This window comes from Buceros rhinoceros, unplaced genomic scaffold (genome assembly GCF_000710305.1).
Source record: "Buceros rhinoceros silvestris isolate BGI_N320 unplaced genomic scaffold, ASM71030v1 scaffold26736, whole genome shotgun sequence".
Taxonomy (NCBI): domain Eukaryota; kingdom Metazoa; phylum Chordata; class Aves; order Bucerotiformes; family Bucerotidae; genus Buceros; species Buceros rhinoceros.
Genome location: NW_010416198.1, coordinates 21,420 through 40,818, shown reverse-complemented (window position 1 = coordinate 40,818; position 19,399 = coordinate 21,420). Strand labels below are relative to the sequence as shown.

The following is a 19,399-nucleotide window of genomic DNA, read 5'->3' as shown; positions in this document are numbered from 1 at the left end:
AAATTGGATATGTGAGTAATTTATATGCGATGTGGTGTTGATAGACCAACACCCGTGAATGATGGCGCGCTAAGGCCCTTTGAGAGGTGTAACCCACCATCCCAGCTGTGTTTCAATAAGTATGCATCATAGCAGAAATCATATTTTGACATCATAGTTCGCTTTATTTTTTGCTGAATTTCTAGCTCTTCTCTTGACAAAAAAGAGGAAAAACAGAATGAAGAATCCTATTTTTTTATAAGATATCCAGTGTAATCTTATCAAAATTCCTGTACTGTCCCTTCAGTTTAGTACAGCCTAGGTGAGATACTCTGTCAGCTTGGTTTTAATAATTAAAATTTTTCAGACTTCCTTAATTGAATTAAACATAAGGAATTAGTTAGCTGTGTGGGATGGACTACGGCTGACGAGCTGTATTCCTGCAGCAATGATCACCAAATTATGAAATGGAACCTTTTAACCAGTGAGACTACTCGAGTGGTGAAACTTCCCGATGAGATTTACCCCATAGATCTTCACTGGTTTCCCAGAAATATCGGGGGGAAGAAGCAGGCCCATGCCGAGAGCTTTGTTCTAACAAGTTCTGATGGTAAGTCACTTTAAAATGGACCTTGTTATAAAAATGGTCTGGGAATAAAACCAAGTCCTTGGTGTAGACTGGGACTGCCTGGCCAGAGCTCCCTGCTGGAGCTGGTGTGTTGGTTTGTGAACGGTTTCTGATCCTTCCGTGTGTAACGTCCAAGAACGGTGCGTACGGGTGTCTTGGAAGAGCTGCAGGAGCCAGACAGCCCTTACGCCAGTCCTGACCTTTTATGCATTATGGTTTACTCATTTGATGATGCTGTTGACGGTATCAGTGTAAGTCAATGAAATTATCCGGCTGGTACTAGTGATAGTGTGCCACAAAGAACCAGATCGCATCGATGTGCTCAACTTGGTTTGTATTCTTCTGTCAGCAGTCAGAGGTGTGGTGCCGAAGCTGTATTGCTCCACCATTGTAGCAGTGGGAGTTTCTCAACACCAAACTCAATACGCTGCTGTAAATCTCTGCCAGCTGCTTTTTCAGGCAGAACAGGACATGGTCAAGCGTTGTTGAGAGTTTCCATCAGGACAATAACATCATCTGCTCATGCCCTTGGTGATAACTTCCATGGAGACCTATCGAGAGGTTTGACGGGGCTGCTGGAGAATTTCCAGCTCACTTCTGCCCGTGTTTTAGCCAGAATCTTGAATTTGTGGGTCTGGTCTGTTTTCTGTGGTGAGGAGAACTTACTGTAGGCTTTTGGCTACCTTCGCAGTGAGCTTGGCTGGGAACAGAAGGTCTGTCACTGGGCACTAGCACTCTGCAGCTGGTGTGCCCAGCACGGCTTTCTGTACAGAGGGAGAGCAGTAATAGGTGTTAGAAGAAGGTAGCGAAAACTCGTGAAATTTTGGAGATTTCTCTGACTTTTGGTGGTAGTTGCACTTAAAAATTATGATGAGAAGTTCGAACAGTGGCGTAATTTTTGCAATTGTGCTAAATTTTACTGTCGATTTTAGGCAGCTGGGTCTAACGGAGTGTTGCTGGTGGAGCCCTTAAGGTGGAAACAGAAGCTTTTGTGAAAGCTGAAAGGAAGATTCATTTGTGTCATTTAATATTGGTGTCAGTTATGGTATTTACGCTTTGCAGGGGCAGAGTTTACCTGAACAAAGATGTTCTTCAGAAGGTCAGTCCCTGATCAGTGTACACTGAGCTGGCCTCCCTGGGACTGGTATTCTTTTCCTTTCGGTGACAGACCCGGGATGGAGGGGTTTCAGTAGGTCAGCCAGGGCTCTCAATTCCTTTCATTTTTGGAGTTTTCACTTTTTGTCTTTCTAACATCCTGTTTCTGTAAAGTTCTAAATTGTTTGTGTAAATAGTGAGCAAAAGGGCAACTGCAGTGAGTCAGATCTGTTAATTTATTCAGTCAGTTTTCCAGTGTTACTGAAATAGGGTGGTAGTGTTCCATGTTCTGCTCCAGTAAAGCTGATGGAAGAAATACACGAGGGCTTCTACAACCTTCAGGAAAAAGACAACTTTGAAAACTCTGCTGTGCAGTTTTTCTCTCATTTTTCTCTTTAGACTCTTCAGGGTTGACTGCCGGGGTTGGATTACTTCAAGTGCTGTAAGTCAGGGGCGCTGAGGGCTTAAGTGAGGGGTTCTCACAGCTTAGCAGACTATTTTTTTCTTGTTGCTCAAGGTATTAGTTGTGCATGAGCAACAAAACCTAAACCAGTCCCTGAATGTTGATCTGCATTTTCCTCAATGCCACTGTTGTGTTTGCTTATAACTTTTACCAAACTTTTTTTGTCCAGAGTATGATCTGAGGATTCTAGCTGGTGTTGCAGTAATTTGTAATGATTTCAGCCACAAGACACAGTGAGAGGAAGGGCACGAAAACCTGTGTCTGCTTGTAACAGTAAAAAATAAGACAATGATTTCTGTATGATGAAAAACATTCAGTGAAACATGTAAATGACCAGGTAGCTCTGTCTCTGTTGGAATTCATATGCACTAGACGGTCTATCGGCTCCAGCTTCAGGACATCCGCCTCTTTAACTCTCATTTTCTTTTTAATGCTGCTGATTCTGACGTGCAGCATCAACTGTTTGGCTGTCTCTGCCCACTTCATCACAGCGGGGTTTGGGGCTTTTTCTTTTTACAAATGTGTGGCTGCTTCAGACTGTCCTGTCAGCCCATCATTGCCGTGGTGGTGTGGCAGGGGTAGCTGTTGCCTGATCAAAGTCTGCGATCCACCGACTTCCCCCTGTCCCGAGGTGACGCATCCTGTTGTTCCCTGAAGGCAGCTGTTAACCCTAAACGCTTTATGGTTTTACAGAGCAGCAGGTCCTCTGTGGTACAAAGACAGCGTGCGATGTAGCAGGAGGAGGAGAGGATGTCACTTCTGTTTAGGTGAACAGAGCAAGCCCCGATTTGTTTACATGTTTACAGAGCACTAAACATAAACAAAACTGGGTGAAGAAACTTTTTTGTTTCTCTTAAAGTTCTGTTCTCTAGGAAAATGAGGCTTCCATGGCTCGTGCTTGAGGGCACTGGCTGGCAGGTAACCAGTATCTTTGGAGCAACAAACCAAACTCCTGAAAGAATACCTTGAGATAAAAATGTAATTTCCAAGTTTTCATCTCTTAGTGTAACTTAGCACTTTCAGAAAAGAGGCCTTATCTTGTAAAGATTTTTTTTGCATATGCAAGTGAATTACTGCATTGTAAAAGCACATGAACAACTTCAGTTGCTTAATTGCTGTTTTCTAAAAAGCCTTCATTTCAAATTGTGTTATTACATAGCATGACTTACGTGTCAAGCCTGCAATTTTCCTGCGACAGTTAATTCATCTCTGTGATAAGGGTTCCTGGAAATGTACTGAATCTGATGGAAAGGGAGTATAATGTCTTTACAGGGTTGTGCTAATTCCTGGTTGAACTCCAGATGTTTGTGAAATTAGAGCAAATGTAAATTGAATCCTCTTGGGTGTTATTCTGAGCTGCATCTCTTGTGGGATATTGTTCTTTTGCTTCCTACTTACATTGATGTTGTTGCTGCTTTTCCTCAAAAATAGAGTACATTTAGCTTTAAACTGCTTATTAAGCACAAATGACAAGTGAATAAACCTATTTTTTCAACTCTCTGTGTTCATGATAATTTTACTTTAGGTCAGCATTTCAGTGTATATGGAAAGAGATGAACAAAACAAAGATGTTTTATATTCGGTGTTTGAACAGGCTGCTAGTCTCCCACTCGAAAGTCCTGCAGAACTAGAGAGTCATTTTAAGATTGAGGACAGCTTCAGGAGGTAATAAAAGTAAAGGAACAATATTTTACAAATCTGAGATGTAAAGTAAGAGTAAGCTGAATCATTTCCATCTACTCCACGCATACAGCTAAAATTTTCCCTTTCTTAACTGCGTATAAAGCAGCAAGTTCTCATTTGAAAGGCTCCACTACCTCAGTGTTAAGTTGAAGAGCAGAAAGCAGAGAAATCCATCAAAACGTTGCTTTTGGAGCAACCTCCGTGTGCGAACGCGGGGAGAAAAGCAGTGTCTGATGAGTCACATCGTCTGACTGTCATCAGCTGTAAATTCCTGTGTTGGAAGAGTAAAGCAGTTGCAGCAGCACAGTGGAGAGCCATGGCCTCTCAGTGCGCCCCGTTCTGCTTAGGTGTCACCAGGCAGTTTTTAAACGCATGATCGCATCTTTCCCAGGAGTACCAAAGTCTCACAGATGCTGCCCAGGTCAGTGGCAGCTCCCGTTTCAATATAGAAAATGCCAGCAAATTCTTTGTATCCTTAAAATGAAGTCATTCTGGGTGTTTCAGCTTGGACTCTGGAAGCTGACAAGCACCTTGGTGTGCGGTAGCTCCCAGTTTGCCAAGTGCTTGTTTGGGTTTTTTTTATTATTTTGCAATGGAAATTAGTGGAATATGTTCAGAATGGCTGTGGAGCGCTCGGCCGCTTCCTGGCGATCCTGTAGCTGATGGCGTGAGAGTGCTCATAGCCCTGGGACCAGATTTGAAAAGCAGAAAAGGCCATTTTGACTATTAATTGGAGAAAATAGCGTTTAGCTGTTGAATTCCAGTGAATCCAGTTATTGCTTACATACAAAACATGAGAATCTCAGACCTGAGAGATGTTCTGTAAAATAACTGAATCATTAATTTTGTAAAATTGTACAGAATTTATAAAGCGACATAATGCATTAAATGTAGAACACCAGTACTGAAAATTTTAGGAAACTGAAATGATTGAGAAAGAATTGGTCATAGCAATAACATGAGTTCTGTGAATTCAGGGGGAAAAAAGGGATGAGCTGGCTGTTCAGATCCTCTGGTAGATCTGAGTGACAAGGAAAAGCAAGCAGGTACCATGTGCCTGATATTTAAAGTGCTCTGTTAATTTGACCAAGGCTGTAGAGAGCTCTGATGCGAGTTTTGTGGTTATTGACTGCCACATCCACCAGAGTGCTTATTCTTTTCTTTTAGTCTGGTTCTTCTGTCGATGTTTTTTGTTGGTTTTGTTTTTTACATTGAAGTGCCCGATAAAGCATTGGAAACCAGAACACAGCAAAAACTGTTTCAAGCCCCTGGCAGCGCAGGCTGATGAAGTTTTGCTGTCAGAATGTCCATTTAGAGCAGTCATGTCACAGGATTTTACCTTCTGCACGGTTCGTTCTGTTATCATGCACAGTCACATACTGCTCTCAATAGTGTGGTCCTTCACTGAAATGGTTGGGAATTTAGTTTCCAGTTGTGGCTCAGCAGGTGTGGCCTGGTTCCCGGTTCGTGCTCCCAAGCAGGATGTTATTAATGGAAGATGATCCCGTCGTAAGCAATGGAGCATTCACACATGCTTGGTGTGCGGTGTCTGTGCGCTGGTGATCTCAAAGAGTTCTGGTCGCTCTGGAGACTGCGGGTGGTGCTCACTGTCTGGCCCGTTAGATCAAATAATTGTAAAAGAATTTTGGTTTTGAAGTAGTTAGTTGGAATCCCGGAACTATGCTAAGCCACCCATTTGTTCTGCCACATGTTTCCAAGTCCTCTTTTGTCTGCTCTTTGGTCCAGTTTGAATTTGATCTTCCTGAATTTAAGCAACATCCCTCATTTGGAAAGAAAGAAAGACTTCCTTGTGCTTCTGCTGAAATCATTAATAGCTTTGTTTTTGGCCTCTGCGAGTTTCCATCACAGCTCCATGTTGCGGGTAGGAATACTTCCTCAGAGCCGTGCTCACCGATGGCCACATTGTTCTCGCTTTTCCATTATCCTTTTGGCCTTGAGTGATTTTTCAGATCCTAAAAAAAAAACCCTGAACCCACAAGGACTCTCCTGGGCTCCAGCGATGAACCGTTCGTTCACTTTCAGACAATGCAGTAACAGCCGGCAGTTGTGTCCCCAAAGAAACCTGCAAACCTGAAAGGGACCTAAAAAATGAACAGGAGAAACAAAGGTTATACACACCAAAAGGAAAAGAAACCAACCCAAACCGGCATTGTAGCCGGTTTACAAGTTCCTCTGCATGAGCTTGTTTGTTTGGGCTCATCAGAGCTGTGAACAATGTGTGTTTTGTTCTTTTTTTCTTGCTGGTTTCTCATTTTGTGTGTGTGTTTTTAATAGCAGAGGACCCTGTTGCAGGCGTCATACAGATCCACACACTGTCTGTACTGGAGGTGTTCAAAAGCCATGTAGACATGGAGCTGAGGGACGTGGTTTAGCGACCCCGGCAGTGCAGGGCAGGGCAAACGGTTGGACTCGATCTTAAAGGTCTCTTCCAACAGGATGGTTCTGTGATTCTGTGATTTGTGTCTTTTGTTTAGGGAAGTTCCACTTGATTTCCAAGTTAGGAAGAGTGGAGAAGAGCGTGGAAGCGCACTGTGGAGCTGTGCTGGCAGGAAGGTGGAGTTATGAAGGAACAGCCCTGGTTACTGGTAAGTTCTTCAAGCCATGAAAAACTTCAAAATAAAGCCTTTTTTTTAATAGACAAAGTCGACATGCTATGAAGAAATGCAAGGGTGCAAAACCACAGTCTTGAAATGTATGAAAAGCAGGTGCTTTCAGTAAAATGTGTAGAGTGTCAGTGCTTTATGTGGGGTAAATACAGGAGAGTGTTTTGGGAAGATAATCTAATACTAAACGTATGTTTAGAAGTTATAATCCTTAATTTCATAGTGCATATTGTAGTTACACGGAATCTGAATGAATAAAACTGAGTCTATCGTGTTCACACACTGGTCTAGTTGAAATTCTCCTGGGAAGGGGGAATTGGAAACAAAACTAGCGATATAAATGAAATTAGCTATAAGAACATACTTGTTTGTGTCTTCATTATCACTGGGTTGTTATCACCTTGTCTCATAGAAGTTAATTTTGCACTATTTGATTAATGCTGTTATAGGATAATGTTGTCTATTATAATTATTAGAAGATGCAGTAAAAACCTTTCCCTTTTTAGTGATGCTGTTGATTAGATGTTACCCTATTTACTCAAGAGTAAATGGTTTTAATATCGGAGTGCTTAGATGTTTTGTAGATGTTCTGCACTTCATAAAGGAGAATATTTGGGGGTTTTTTCTTACCTGTTACAATAAAAGGTTGCTGAGCTGGTACATTTATATCCCTTCACGTGACATTTGGTGTAATTTTTAGCCAGCAAAGTTTACTGAGGCCTCATGAGCATCTTGTATGTTCCTGTGCTTCTCTTCCTCGATCCTTATGAGTGGCGTAGATCCCGCTGCAGTGGCGTAGATCCCGCTGCTGAGGCTAGCAGTGATCTCCCAGTGTCTCTATCTCTACATGGCTTCTTGTCCTAAATCTTTTGGTAATTAGTTGCTTTAGGCATTTTTGTCAAAAACTTCTATCTTGATGTTAAGGGGAAGGTAGTTAAATTTCCTGTAATAGGCTTCTCCTTTATGGGGTGTCTGTTGGTGTCAGGATTCTCTGCAGCCTCCTGTTGATCCAGCACAGCTGATTTCTTTGGACACATTCCAACTCAGTCCAGAAGTACTGGAGATAATTTTGGATGTGCTTGTTTCCAGACTCAGTCTGCTTCTAAAATGCTGCTTCAAGGAACTCTGTCTGGCAAGTTCCTCTCGGATCCCAGAGGGATAGAAATATTGTTCTTTTTAAAGACAGATTTGCCTCAGGAACTTCTCCAAAGGAAAAGTCAAAATGGCCTTTTCAATCTTCTTGTTTTTTGTGGGGTGTACGGGAAATCGTCCGTATCCTAGCAGTGCACTCTGAGAAGTTCAGCTACTCTCACCCCACAACTGTACGCTTGGGGAATAGCGAGTCATTGATGGGGCTGCATCAGTTAAAGTACTCTGTATCGCTCTGTTTTAACAAGTAAGGGATATTAAAAAAATCTTTTTACAGTTTTTAATTGCTTAAAAGTTACATCGGCCAGATATAAAAACCTGAAATCTGGTGAGTTAATTACCTTGGAATGGACGAATGGTATGAAGTGTCTACGTGCAACTTTTTCCTCATTACTTGAATCTGGGAGCCCTAAAGGAAGGCCCAGAGCTGCACGTTTGAAATCCAGCAGCGCACTAGGAAATGTGTTCTTAATGCACACAAAGCTGTGCCCTGTCATGTGTAAGAGCTTCGTCTTTAACAGGTGGACTGAGTTTCTTGCTAACACACAGTTATGTTGCAAAATTTAAGCTTTCCAAACAGCGCCTTCAGTTATCTTTAGTTTTACCATATATCAGCTCCAGTTTTAATACATAAAACCTGCTCCTGCTCTCTTCAGACTCCGCAGAGACTCACTGAGTGGCCTCTGGGCCAGCAGACTGTAAATAGCTACTATCTTTTCAGGAGAGAAAGAGGCTTGTTGGTAACAGCAGAAGAACAGTCTTAAATGATTCCCATGTTGGGAAGACTAAATAAACAATATTTACCTGTAAGAAGACCTGGCCTTAATGCTCGAATTTCCTAGGTAAACACAAGTGCCGTGTTTGGTTTTGTGTTGAAGTTGATGGTTTTGTGATAATTTTACAGTTGGTGAAGATGGGCAAGTGAAAATCTGGTCTAAAAGTGGAATGCTGAGATCCACGTTAGCTCAGCAAGGTAAGTTCATTGTCTTAAAGTCCCATTAGAACTTTTTAATTCAGGTTATTAGGAAATACAGTTAAATAACAGACCCTAAATCTGGCATGTTTTGTTTGTTTAATGGTTTGTTTAAGGATCTTAAGGCCTAGATAAACTTACCTACTATTGGCCATAAATCATAGTTGAATACAGGAAGAACTGGATTTTTAATAGGATGATTATCTTTAAAAATATTCTCAAATTAAAAATATTGTTGCAACATTTTTAGACAATGGTTTCAGTTGTGCCCTCAGGATCCGATCCTGGAGAGGCTCAAAAATTAAATCCAGTTTTTAATACCAAGCCACAAGACTCTTATGGTGAAACTGCAAAAAAACCCTCTAAAAGCATTACAAGAAGACAAAGCGCGTGTAAGTTAGTTCCTCTGAACTGCGGAACTCGTAACAGCCCTTGGTTCATCTGCATATTTAACCCAGGGACTAACTTCGTATGGAAACAGTCCTGCTGAGGTGAAACGATCCCAGTGCTCGAGTTGTTTGCTGAACCAAGGCCACAGAGACCTAACCTTGATCTTGGCTTTGTATCTGCAGTTTTACACATCCTAGAGCATTCAGGTTGTTTAAGTCCGTTTAAAATCAATTATTGTGGGGTGTAACAGCATAAGCCGCAAATACATATTTATACAGATGATGTTTGGTGTTTTTTAAAAGCTGGGTTTTATAATCGTGATATCCAACGTTTCGGTACTATTTCAGTGAAGATACTGAGCTCGATTTTGTTTTTCAGACTTCATACCTTGAGATCATGTGACCTTTTGACATTTTTTAAGAAACCACATGCACCTGGGCTTGGGTTAAATGTCAGACCCTTATCTCTTTCTAAAACAAATTATCTGAATTCTTTCAACCCGTTGAAGGCATTTTAACCACAGGAGTGAATGTAAGATATATTTCCATTCTGTTGAGGAAGTTCATACTCAGATGGCGTGGGGGGTTTCTCATGCTTACAATGTAAAAAGATAAACCAATGGAACTATAATTTTTCAAAAAAATTAAAACTGAAGCGCACGCTCTTCACTATTTCTCATTTGGTAAGTTTCAAGTGGTTTTATGCTTAGTTGAGCTTATTTGAGGATGGATGAAACTTATAGAGTAAGAGATGTGTTCAAGTTTGAAATATGCAGCTGAATTTTCACTTGGAGCTTCTGGTAGCCTATAAAAGTACAGTGGAGCCCTCAGGGAGGCTCAGAAGCCCTTTAAACTTTAAATTTGTAGGATGAGATTTGCACAGCCCCGTGTGTAAGCTGCTGCCATGCCTGACACTGGGACAGGATTCTGCAGAAGAGTCATTTCAGAGAAGTAGATCACGTTGGAGCTCATTTTTCACTTCCTTCGTCATCTCCTTGAGAAACGGAATGGTTCCCATTGGCTGACGTTCTTTCTACTCATTCCACTCTGTATTAGAAATAAGTTTTCAGGCTCTTATCTTTGGATGATGGTCCCTGTGCCTGTTCTATCTTTGGATTTTTATTCACCACAAAACCACGAACATACATTTTTCCCTTTTTTAACATTTTCAGTACTTCCATGGAGCTATCTGGCCACACGTCTTTCCATCGTGCTGGTGCATGGAATAAAGATGATGTGACCCTGGAGGCTCTGCTGCTTTCAGCCTCCCACTGTGATATGGCTGCTTGGTTCTGGGAGCTTGATCTCACTTCTTCATCCTTAGATGATTTTAATATTCTTCCTTTTGTTCCTTCATTTCCTTAAACTGAAAGCTTTTTTAAAAATACGCTGTATTCACAATCCTTTGGACATTCAGCTGACAGGACGCACTGATGTGTTTAGATTTTTTTTCATGGATCTCCTTGGCACATGTCAGTAACCCCCAGGATTATGGTTAAAGCGGGATTTCTCTTTGTATTCTGTGATTGCAGCATGATGCTGTGCTCTGTTCCTTTGGAGAGAGCCGCAGAATTACCTCTTTACTGTTCCTTTACCTCATCCCACCAGTGAAGCTGTCAGCTTTGCTGGTAACTTTGCTCTTCTTCCAAGAATCTTCAGGGCAAGCAAGCCTTGTGGATCCACCATACACATTTCATTGCTAGATGCTGGTAATGATTCCGGTGCCCCAAACTCCCTTGAAGACAGGAGTAATTCCTTGTGGGAAAGTCATATCTTAAATCCACGGCACGTCTTTATTTCTTGTGCCATGAAACCTTGCTTTCTTTAAGAGCATTTGGTGAAGAATATCACCATAACCTTTATGAAAATCCATATACGTTGTGCAGACCAAGGCAGTGCTCTCAATGTGCTTTCTGATTCTCAGCAAAGCCGTGACTTTCTGTTATAAAAGAATATGACACTCATTTATCGTTTAAACGTCATCCACAGACCCTTGTTGCTGTGCCACACATTCTCCCAGTTTACCCCAGATGGATTTCTAGTTCTTCAGGTGATTGCTGGCACCTTTCTTCCAAACTGAATTTGTCAGCTAGTACTAGACCGTACCTTTTAGAGGGCTTATCTTTTGGCCCTGATGACTTTCTTACAAGTTCGCTGAGTAAGCAGCAGGGATTAATGTGGATAGTGGGTGTATGAGTTGCCTTTTTGGTTAACGGAAGCAGAATCACAGCAGTTGCAATGCAAACAGTTTTAAGAACAACATGTTTATTGTGAAGCAGGCCTTAGTTTTTGAGAGACAACTGCATTCCAAATGCAGCTCCTGGTTTTTGTGCTGCCTCAGAGAGACGTAAAATTGTCCAAATTAATGTCTCTACTCCTGTGAAAGCAAAAAGTCTCACCCAGACTTGGTGGTGTAATTACCGGAGGATCTGTACGCGTTGGCCCCAGAAACGATTCCTTCAGGATTCACATCTACTAGTGGAGCCCTGACTGTGAAAAGCCCATCCTGGGCGCCTGGTGCTGACAGTCTTTCTGCTGATCCTCTTGCAGTCCACCCCTTCTGCTGTGCTCAGGGAGTATTTCTCCAGGGAGCGGTGAGCACCAGTGCAAGCTGCCGCAGCTGGTCCACTCTGCTGGATTTTGGTCTCCACAGCAATGCAGCGTGTTGGCAGCCTTCTCCCAACCAAGTTCTTGTTAAGTGCAGAAGGAAATGAGTTAACTTAGCTCCTGCTGTTAAGCCCTGGAAATTGTGGTTAAGTAGGCAGCCATCATAAAAAAGTTAAACATTTGGTTTAAATATAAAAGTCCTCTGATTGTTAAATCAGCATTAGAGCAGGACAAAAATTAGTTTATTTAGAATTTCTGTACAGCTGATGACAGAATTTATGTCATTTTCAACATAAATTGCTGCCAGTAGGAAAATAGTTAGTGCCAGATTTACTTGTGTGTTGTCTCCTATGATGGTTGACAAGTTAGAAAAAAAGAATTGACATAAATCTGTTTTTCTAAGTAAAATAAATACCTTCTTAGAAGAAAAGAGATGAAGTTCACAAATGCTCAGGAGCAGTGGCCCGAGGTCGCAGCTCAGAGTTTGAACTTTTGAAAGCTCTAATCAAGTTTAATGTGCTGAACGATCTGCCCTAATACAATCAGCTTTTTGTGCAGAGGGCAAATGCGAAGGCTGGAATGGGTAAGATATTAAATGATTTTAGGATAGTTGATAAAGCAGTTCAATCGCTGAAGTATCTAAATCTCATTGAAAAAGACGTTCCTGAGTCATTTTTTTAAATGGATCTTAATCTGCCAACTGTGTCTTTGGAAATTTTACCTTGTAAGAGCATTTCTTAAGAGTTTTGGGGTTTTTTAAATAACTGTAAAGATATATAAATGCCCATTGTTTGGATCAATTTTAATTCATGTGATACTTAGTTATCAACTGAAATTTCCATGAATCCCTAATAATTATACGCGCTGTGATGTTGAGGCCGTGCTGAGACTTGCTGTCCATTGCTATGGGGCTTTTGCTGTGACAGAAATAAATGTTTGGACCTCTCTTGACTTGACTCTCTTGCTTATATCTGCAAGGAATCATACAGCTTAAGACTTTGATTCTCCTTCTTCAGGGGAGACTCAGCCTGTCAAGAGCTACAGAAAATATTTGCATAGTTGGCAAATCTGATTTTTTTTTTTTCCTGGATGGTTTTCTGTGTAATTTTTTACTTTCTCCTATTTTCAAAAAACTTCATTTGAAAACTACAGCATCTTAAAACGGAACAGCTTTATTCTAGATCCATCGTTCTGGAGTCTTCAACCTGCAAAAAATTGTTTTCAGTTACTTGGGAAGAATCTGTGGAGGCTGTGGGCCACTCTTCCTAGTTTTGTTTGTGGTCATTTGTTTTGGAAGTTCCTTGTGTATGGGCCATTTGGGGGGCAGTGGGGGGGGTGGTTTATATGTGCAGCAAAACAAAACTGCATTGTTTGTTAGAGGCTTAATTATGGAGCCTAAACATCTTTCAAAGAAGAATTCAGGTGCATTTCAGAGCCTTTCCTGCCCACATGTATGCTTAGTGTCACCGCTGTAAGGGAAAAGAGCTGTTTTCTGAAGTCTGTTTGTAAGTATTAGGATGACTGTTGTCATGTTGATTTTCTGTGTCTCTTAAGTGAGAATTGTGAAAAAATCACAGAGTATAAAAGATTAAATATAAAATGCAGCTGCTACTGTTCGTTGTCTGGAGTTGTGTAAAGCTGTTCCCTTCTAGAAAGTTTTCCAAATTACTAGCACAGTAAATGGCAATAGATAATGAGGTTTGGGAAAGATGCGATATTAAAAACGTGGTACTAAAGTGACAGATGGTGGCATGGGGGACCATCTGCCTGGCTTGCTGGGCTGGCTTTTGAAACAAATATTAGTTGGCTTTAAATGAGGAGTTAGTCAACATCCCGGTTAGTGTCTCAGAGCTGGCGTTAATCACCTTGTAGGTGTTACGGTCAATGAGTTTGGGTGGGGTTTGAGGTAGACGTGAAATAGTTTTGTAGGAAGTGTCTACAAACTACAGAGAGCGGGGGACAGGATGTGAAGATTTGTCAGCTGGGCATTGAAGGCTGATTTTGTGAACAGCTCTGTTGGGAAGAGTTAACACTTTAATAATGAGAGATGCCATAACACAACTAGACACTGAAAGGGGACTGGCTCTGAAGGGCTTTGTCTGAGACCATAGAGAAGATGGTAGAAGGCAACACACGAGGCTTTGCAGTGTCCCGGTCAACCACGAACCAGGGGATCAGTATGTCCTTGTGTGGGACAAGCACCTTAAGGAGGAAAGGAGACCCAAAGGTGAGGGGGACAGTGTCATCTAAGGTTTGCTCAACTGTATCTTGGAATTAATTGGTCAGACTTTTTTTTAAGAGTGGGAAAACAAAAACAATTGGGAGTGTATACATGAGCTTCAGGGAAGCTGAGGAAACAGAATGGTCTAGTTAAGAAGATGATTTGACTGAAGAAGAAATCTTACATTAGAAGAAGAAATTTGGTGGTTTTAATTGTTCCAGAGCTGGTTTAGAGAGAGCACAAGATGAAGAAGTGCTTAAGAAATGTTTTCCTTCTTTCTTTCGCTCTGCCCACAGGAACTCCAGTGTACTCAGTAGCCTGGGGACCCGATTCTGAAAAAGTTCTTTACACTTCAGGGAAGCAGCTGGTTATTAAACCTCTTCAGCCCAATGCTAAAGTTCTGCAGGTATCAGTAATACACTGAGGTTGTCTCATACTTCCATGTGTAAACTTTTTTCAGTTATGTAGAGTTTTACCAAACTTAAAATGTTTGTGCTAAAATTTCCCATGCAACATGTGCACCTCTATTTCTTCCCCCCTTTTAGTTTTTTTGAGAATGAGAAGATTGTTCTTTTCTCTCAGCTAAAAAAAATGTGACAGTTTCTGCTGTGGATGTTCTTCAGGCCTGAGACTAAGCATTTCCCTTTTTGCAAATAATCAGTCCAAAGCTGCAGCAGCCTTTGACTCTTCCTCTGTTATGAAAAAGCAGAAAGGGGCAGCAGCAGTCGTTGAGGACGTTCTTCGTTCTGCCCTGGTCAGGCTGTATTTCGTTTCTTTTGTGGCAGGAGAGAAGACGTCTCTGCATTTGGACTGCATTGGAGGTTCTGAATGCTCCTACATGATGAACGATAAATATTAATAGAAGTTGTCAGACATGTTATGCCTATGTTTAATTTATTTTTTTTTTTCCATTTCAGTGGAAAGCCCATGATGGACTGATTTTAAAAACGGACTGGAACTCTGTTAATGACCTTATTCTTTCTGCAGGTGAAGATTGTAAATACAAGGTGAGTACTGGTTATCTTTCTAGGGGAAACTAAATGACTGGCAAAGAGGTATTCTCATGTTTTCTAATACTTTAATGTAAAGTTACAGGAGATAAAACTAGTCTTTTCTATTACAGGAGCATTAGTGAATACCTTTAGGAATTTTTTGGTGAGAATTTTCTATATCCAAAGTAGAAAAAACATATTGTGCTTCTTCTCTGAAGCAGAAACTTATTTTAAATTATATAATATGTTGGTTCATTCTGTAAGTGTATAATGGCTGTGATAAAAATGTACACCATTAAGAAATTTTAAAAAATTATCGAAGTATTAAAATCAGACAGCTCCACTCTGAGAACTGGCTTGCTGGTACTCTGCTGGCTTCAGTCAGTGAGAAAGTCTGGAATACTCCCACTGTTGGGAAATGAGCGCAAATGGAAGAAACCTTGTGGTTATTTTACAGACTTACAGTAATTTGCAAGAAACAAAACTCATTAGGTCAAAATATTTTATACAGAATGATGTAACATTTGCCAGCGGCAAAGCAAAGTCTGTCATGTTGAACAAACCAGTATTGATTAGGAACAACCTTTAATGGGAAGTGATCTGGAATAGATGTGATTTCACCCGTTGCACCAAGAGGCACTGACGTAACTTAGAGAGTTCATTTCTGCAACCTCCCTGCTCGTGAGGGGAAATGACAGCTCTAGAAGAAGTGAAGGTACACCCAAACTGTGATCATATAGAGCTATGTCTCAATTTTTTTTGAAGGTCTGGGACAGTTACGGTCGTCTGCTGTACAGCTCCCAGCCCCATGAATATCCTATCACATCCGTGGCCTGGGCTGTGGACGGAGAATTGTTTGCTGTGGGCTCTTTCCATACCTTGCGCCTGTGCGATAAAACTGGGGTAAGTAACAGCTCTGAGGAAGAGCAGATGGGGTGTTGTACAAAGTTGTTGATGATACAGCAAATATTGCTGAGGATATATGGGTACAGGGGAGTATTTTTATTAGCAAAAACCAATCATGATTTCCAGCACCTTTCTGCTGGGTGCCTCTGACTAAGGTATTTTGTAAAATGGTTTGGATTAGATTAAAGTTGTTTATAACTTACCTTTCAGGACGTTACATTTTTCTGTGCATTTTTAAGCTTTTTTCCTTAAAAACACAAAGAATCTCTTGTAAGGTAATCGTAACTGGCAGTTACTAGCCATAAAAAGCGAGGGGTGTGTAACAATAACCTATCTTTAAAAAGGAGGCAGAAGAACAGTGTCCTGTGCTTTTATTATTTGGCTTTTTTTTTCTTAAAAAAACCTAAGAGTCGACAGGCACATCTCATTATTTTCTGTTTTTGTTTTCCTTGAAGCTTTACTCTCAGTTTGTTGTCCTTGACTGAGGTTTTTTACGACTTGGTGTCCAAACGAAATGAATTTAATGCTGTTTCTTCTGCCCTCATTGATATTCTGAGAAAGCCCGGGGCACAGATTGACCTGATTATCTCTGTGGATTTCTTGTGGTTCTGCAACTTTTTATTCTGACTCGTGTGTCCCGTTCTCTACCTCTTTCCTTGTTGCGTTGGTTGCTCTTCTGCTCAGATTGGAAAAACAGTGTTTGCTGAGGTGGTTTTGGGCACCTCTGTAGAACATGAGCTTGGACTGTGTGTTTTGTGTATTTTTACATTCATGTAGAAGAGCCTTTAAAAATTGTATGAGAGGCGATGGGCAGGACGAGATCTCTGAGTCTTCGTATTTCACTTTCTGGACCGATTCTGGTTTCAGTGATCTTTGCCACCAGAAGTAACAGCGAGGTGCTAAATTTAAAGTAAGGATTGCTTCTATTCTCTGTGCCTTTTCCTCTTGCCATGAAAAATTCCGAGTGCTAATTATTCTGTATAAGTGAAATTTGGTGATGATTATCTTGAAGGAGTTTTGTATGAACCAATTAATGTAGTTAATCTGTGTTGAACAACATCGTGTAACGTATATTGGTTTAAACAATCAGACCGTTACCAACAGCCGTTAGTATTTTCTTCTCAAAACAGCTCTTTGACCCATGCCCTCTTCTTCCTCAACCCCTTCCCATCCCCTCTCTGGGTACGGGCATCACTGAGCTGTACCAGCAAGTGGGAAACTGAAATAAATCAGCTCTCGTGTGGGGAAGGCTGACGATTTCAGTGGCATTTTGCGCTCAATATGGATTTATGCTTGAATGTGGCAAAGGCTGGTGCGGCGGAACAGGAAGGAAAATACTGGATTTCTTTTTCTGCTGTCATCTGTGCTGTGTGGAGCGTATAGCTTTTGTTTCTCGTCCCCAGGGCCCGGCTGTTTTTCTTGGTAGTTATTATGTAATATAATTTACTGTAAGTATGGTTCCAACTCCTGCTAGCCGAAAACCAGTCATTTTTAAATCAGCGTTTAATACTGAACAGGCCTGTGGACTTTGTTTGAAATTTCAGTGCAGATAGGTTTATTTTTTCATAAAATGAAGGGTTCCTTTCCCTGGTTCATTACTCAACTCTTCAAGAAACCAAGGCATGTACAGTAGCTGGTGCCAGATGCTTTTGTCTGTTTAGCAGCTGGCAACGAGAATTTATTATCTTCAAAAGTCATGATTTTTCATGGAAGTTTCTTTCCTGACATTGAATGTAAATAGTTACTAAAGCAGCAGCTTTGCTGGTATTGAGGGAAAAGGAAGAATGATTCACATACCACCAGAGCGATGGAGTTTGAAGAGAACCAGACCTGGCTTTTACTGGTCAGCATAGACATTTTTATTATGTCTGATGTAATGGAGCTGTGTTGGCAAATTGCTCCTTGGGGAGCCATCAGGCGATACGTATATCATTAACTCTTCTCTAGCATATGTGTTCGGTTTGGGGGCATAATTAAATTAAATTAAATTCTGTTAGCGCACATTCTGTTCTCCTTTTCTTTCTACCTGGATACTTTGTTCTATCAGCTTTGTGTTAAAAAAGAAAACTACAAGTCTAAGAGTATCTTCTAATAGTTTTATTTCTTCATTTAAAAATCACTTTTGCTCTGATAGCATTATGTATATCAAAGGAATTATTATGGCTGTCCTACAGAGTACCAGCAAAATATATTTGATGTTGACTTTTGTTGCCTGCTTTAGTGCCCCTGCAGAAGGCGTCAGTCCTGCAGAGAGATTAATTTTAAAGTGTGTCTATTGAAATGTAAAGCTGGACGTATCGATGGATAGACTTTAGCCTTCCCAGTGTTCACAGCTTTCCTGAATCTCATCCCTTGGATGGAGGGCAGTGCTTAAAAAGTTCATTTATGTGAGCTATTTCCTCTGGCTCTGCGTGCTTCCCCTGACATTACTGATCAGGTCAAAATATTTACACAGTAAGAGATGGTGAGAATTACTGAAATTCACTGAGTTCCTCCCTTGCTCCACTCCCACGGAAGAGTCCTAGAAAATGGACCGTGCCCATCTGCTCCAAAGACAGGTTGCTTTCCCAGCGCCTGTGAGAGCGTAGATGAATAACTCATAAAAAACTTTAAAGGGAAGCACTGTGGTCAAATTAACCCTTTCAAAATTACCAACAAATGTTAGCAAAGGTGGACATCACATTTGTATTTTAATAACACTCAATGTATTTGTTCATTTGTTTTGGGGAGGCCCTTTAGATCATCTTCTCTTAATGATTTATTTACCCTTAATGGGGTTTGATCAGCTTGATTTGATTTGTGGTTGTTGTCATCTTCCAAATTAATCATGCTTTTCTTGTTCAATATTTTTTCTGGTGATGTTTGTCTACAGTCAGTTTTCATAAATAAATCAATGTTTGTTTGACTGCTACATCTTGCCCTTTCTTTTATCTTGATTTCATCACTACACTTAGCAAGGGCTTTGTAATGAAGCAATTCTCTGCGTAAAGCTGTAAGGTCACATTTTTAAATGATTATGTACATTCTTTTATCACAGAATGAGTTGTGGCTGTTTCACTAGACTGGTAGTTTGCATATTTGACTGGTGCTGTTATAAGGGTCTTCTTATATTCCATGGCTTGCCCCATGGTGTGTCTAATTTTCGTAGAGATTATATAAAATGAAATTGGAAAACTTAATAAAATTTTGATTCCGTTATGTTTTGATTTAGCCGCATTTCACAGAGATATGCATTTGGCAGTGGAACAACAATAAGGGTTTGTTCTGTGCTGTCTATGTTTCATCTGCCTTTATTAACGAACATGATCCTGAATTCTTGGTAGCTCAATAAAAGAAAAAAATATTACAGATGGGTTTCTCATGGAGTGATGTTGTTGCCCAGTTCTTTCCAAGTTGGCATATCTTAATTTATTGCAATTATTGTGGATCATCTATGGAAATAATAATCTATTTAAAGAACTACATCACCATTTCATTTTCTAAGGTGAATAATTTATATGGGACAGTTTGTCATCCTGTTTTCAGTTCTTGGGTCTATTAATTGTGAAATGAGTTGGATTTCAGGAGCATTCTAAATATCCTCTGTTTGTCCTTCTACTACACAGCTTAGTGCTTCACCTGGAGGCCGAGGCTTAGTGAAATTTGCATTAATTACTGGGGTCAAGTCCAACAAAAGTTTAAGGCAGCAGC

General features: G+C 40.7%; 1 protein-coding gene across 1 annotated transcript in view; it reads left to right on the top strand.

The window, feature by feature from the left end:
• Nucleotides 1–19,399, top strand: part of IFT80 (intraflagellar transport 80) — a 38,224-nt gene that overhangs the window by 482 nt on the left and 18,343 nt on the right. The window contains exons 2-7 of the mRNA XM_010137729.1: nt 368–589; nt 6,344–6,454; nt 8,526–8,594; nt 14,108–14,217; nt 14,729–14,818; nt 15,569–15,706. Coding sequence (XP_010136031.1) covers nt 368–589; nt 6,344–6,454; nt 8,526–8,594; nt 14,108–14,217; nt 14,729–14,818; nt 15,569–15,706 — 740 coding nt within the window. The remainder of the gene's footprint in view (nt 1–367; nt 590–6,343; nt 6,455–8,525; nt 8,595–14,107; nt 14,218–14,728; nt 14,819–15,568; nt 15,707–19,399) is intronic.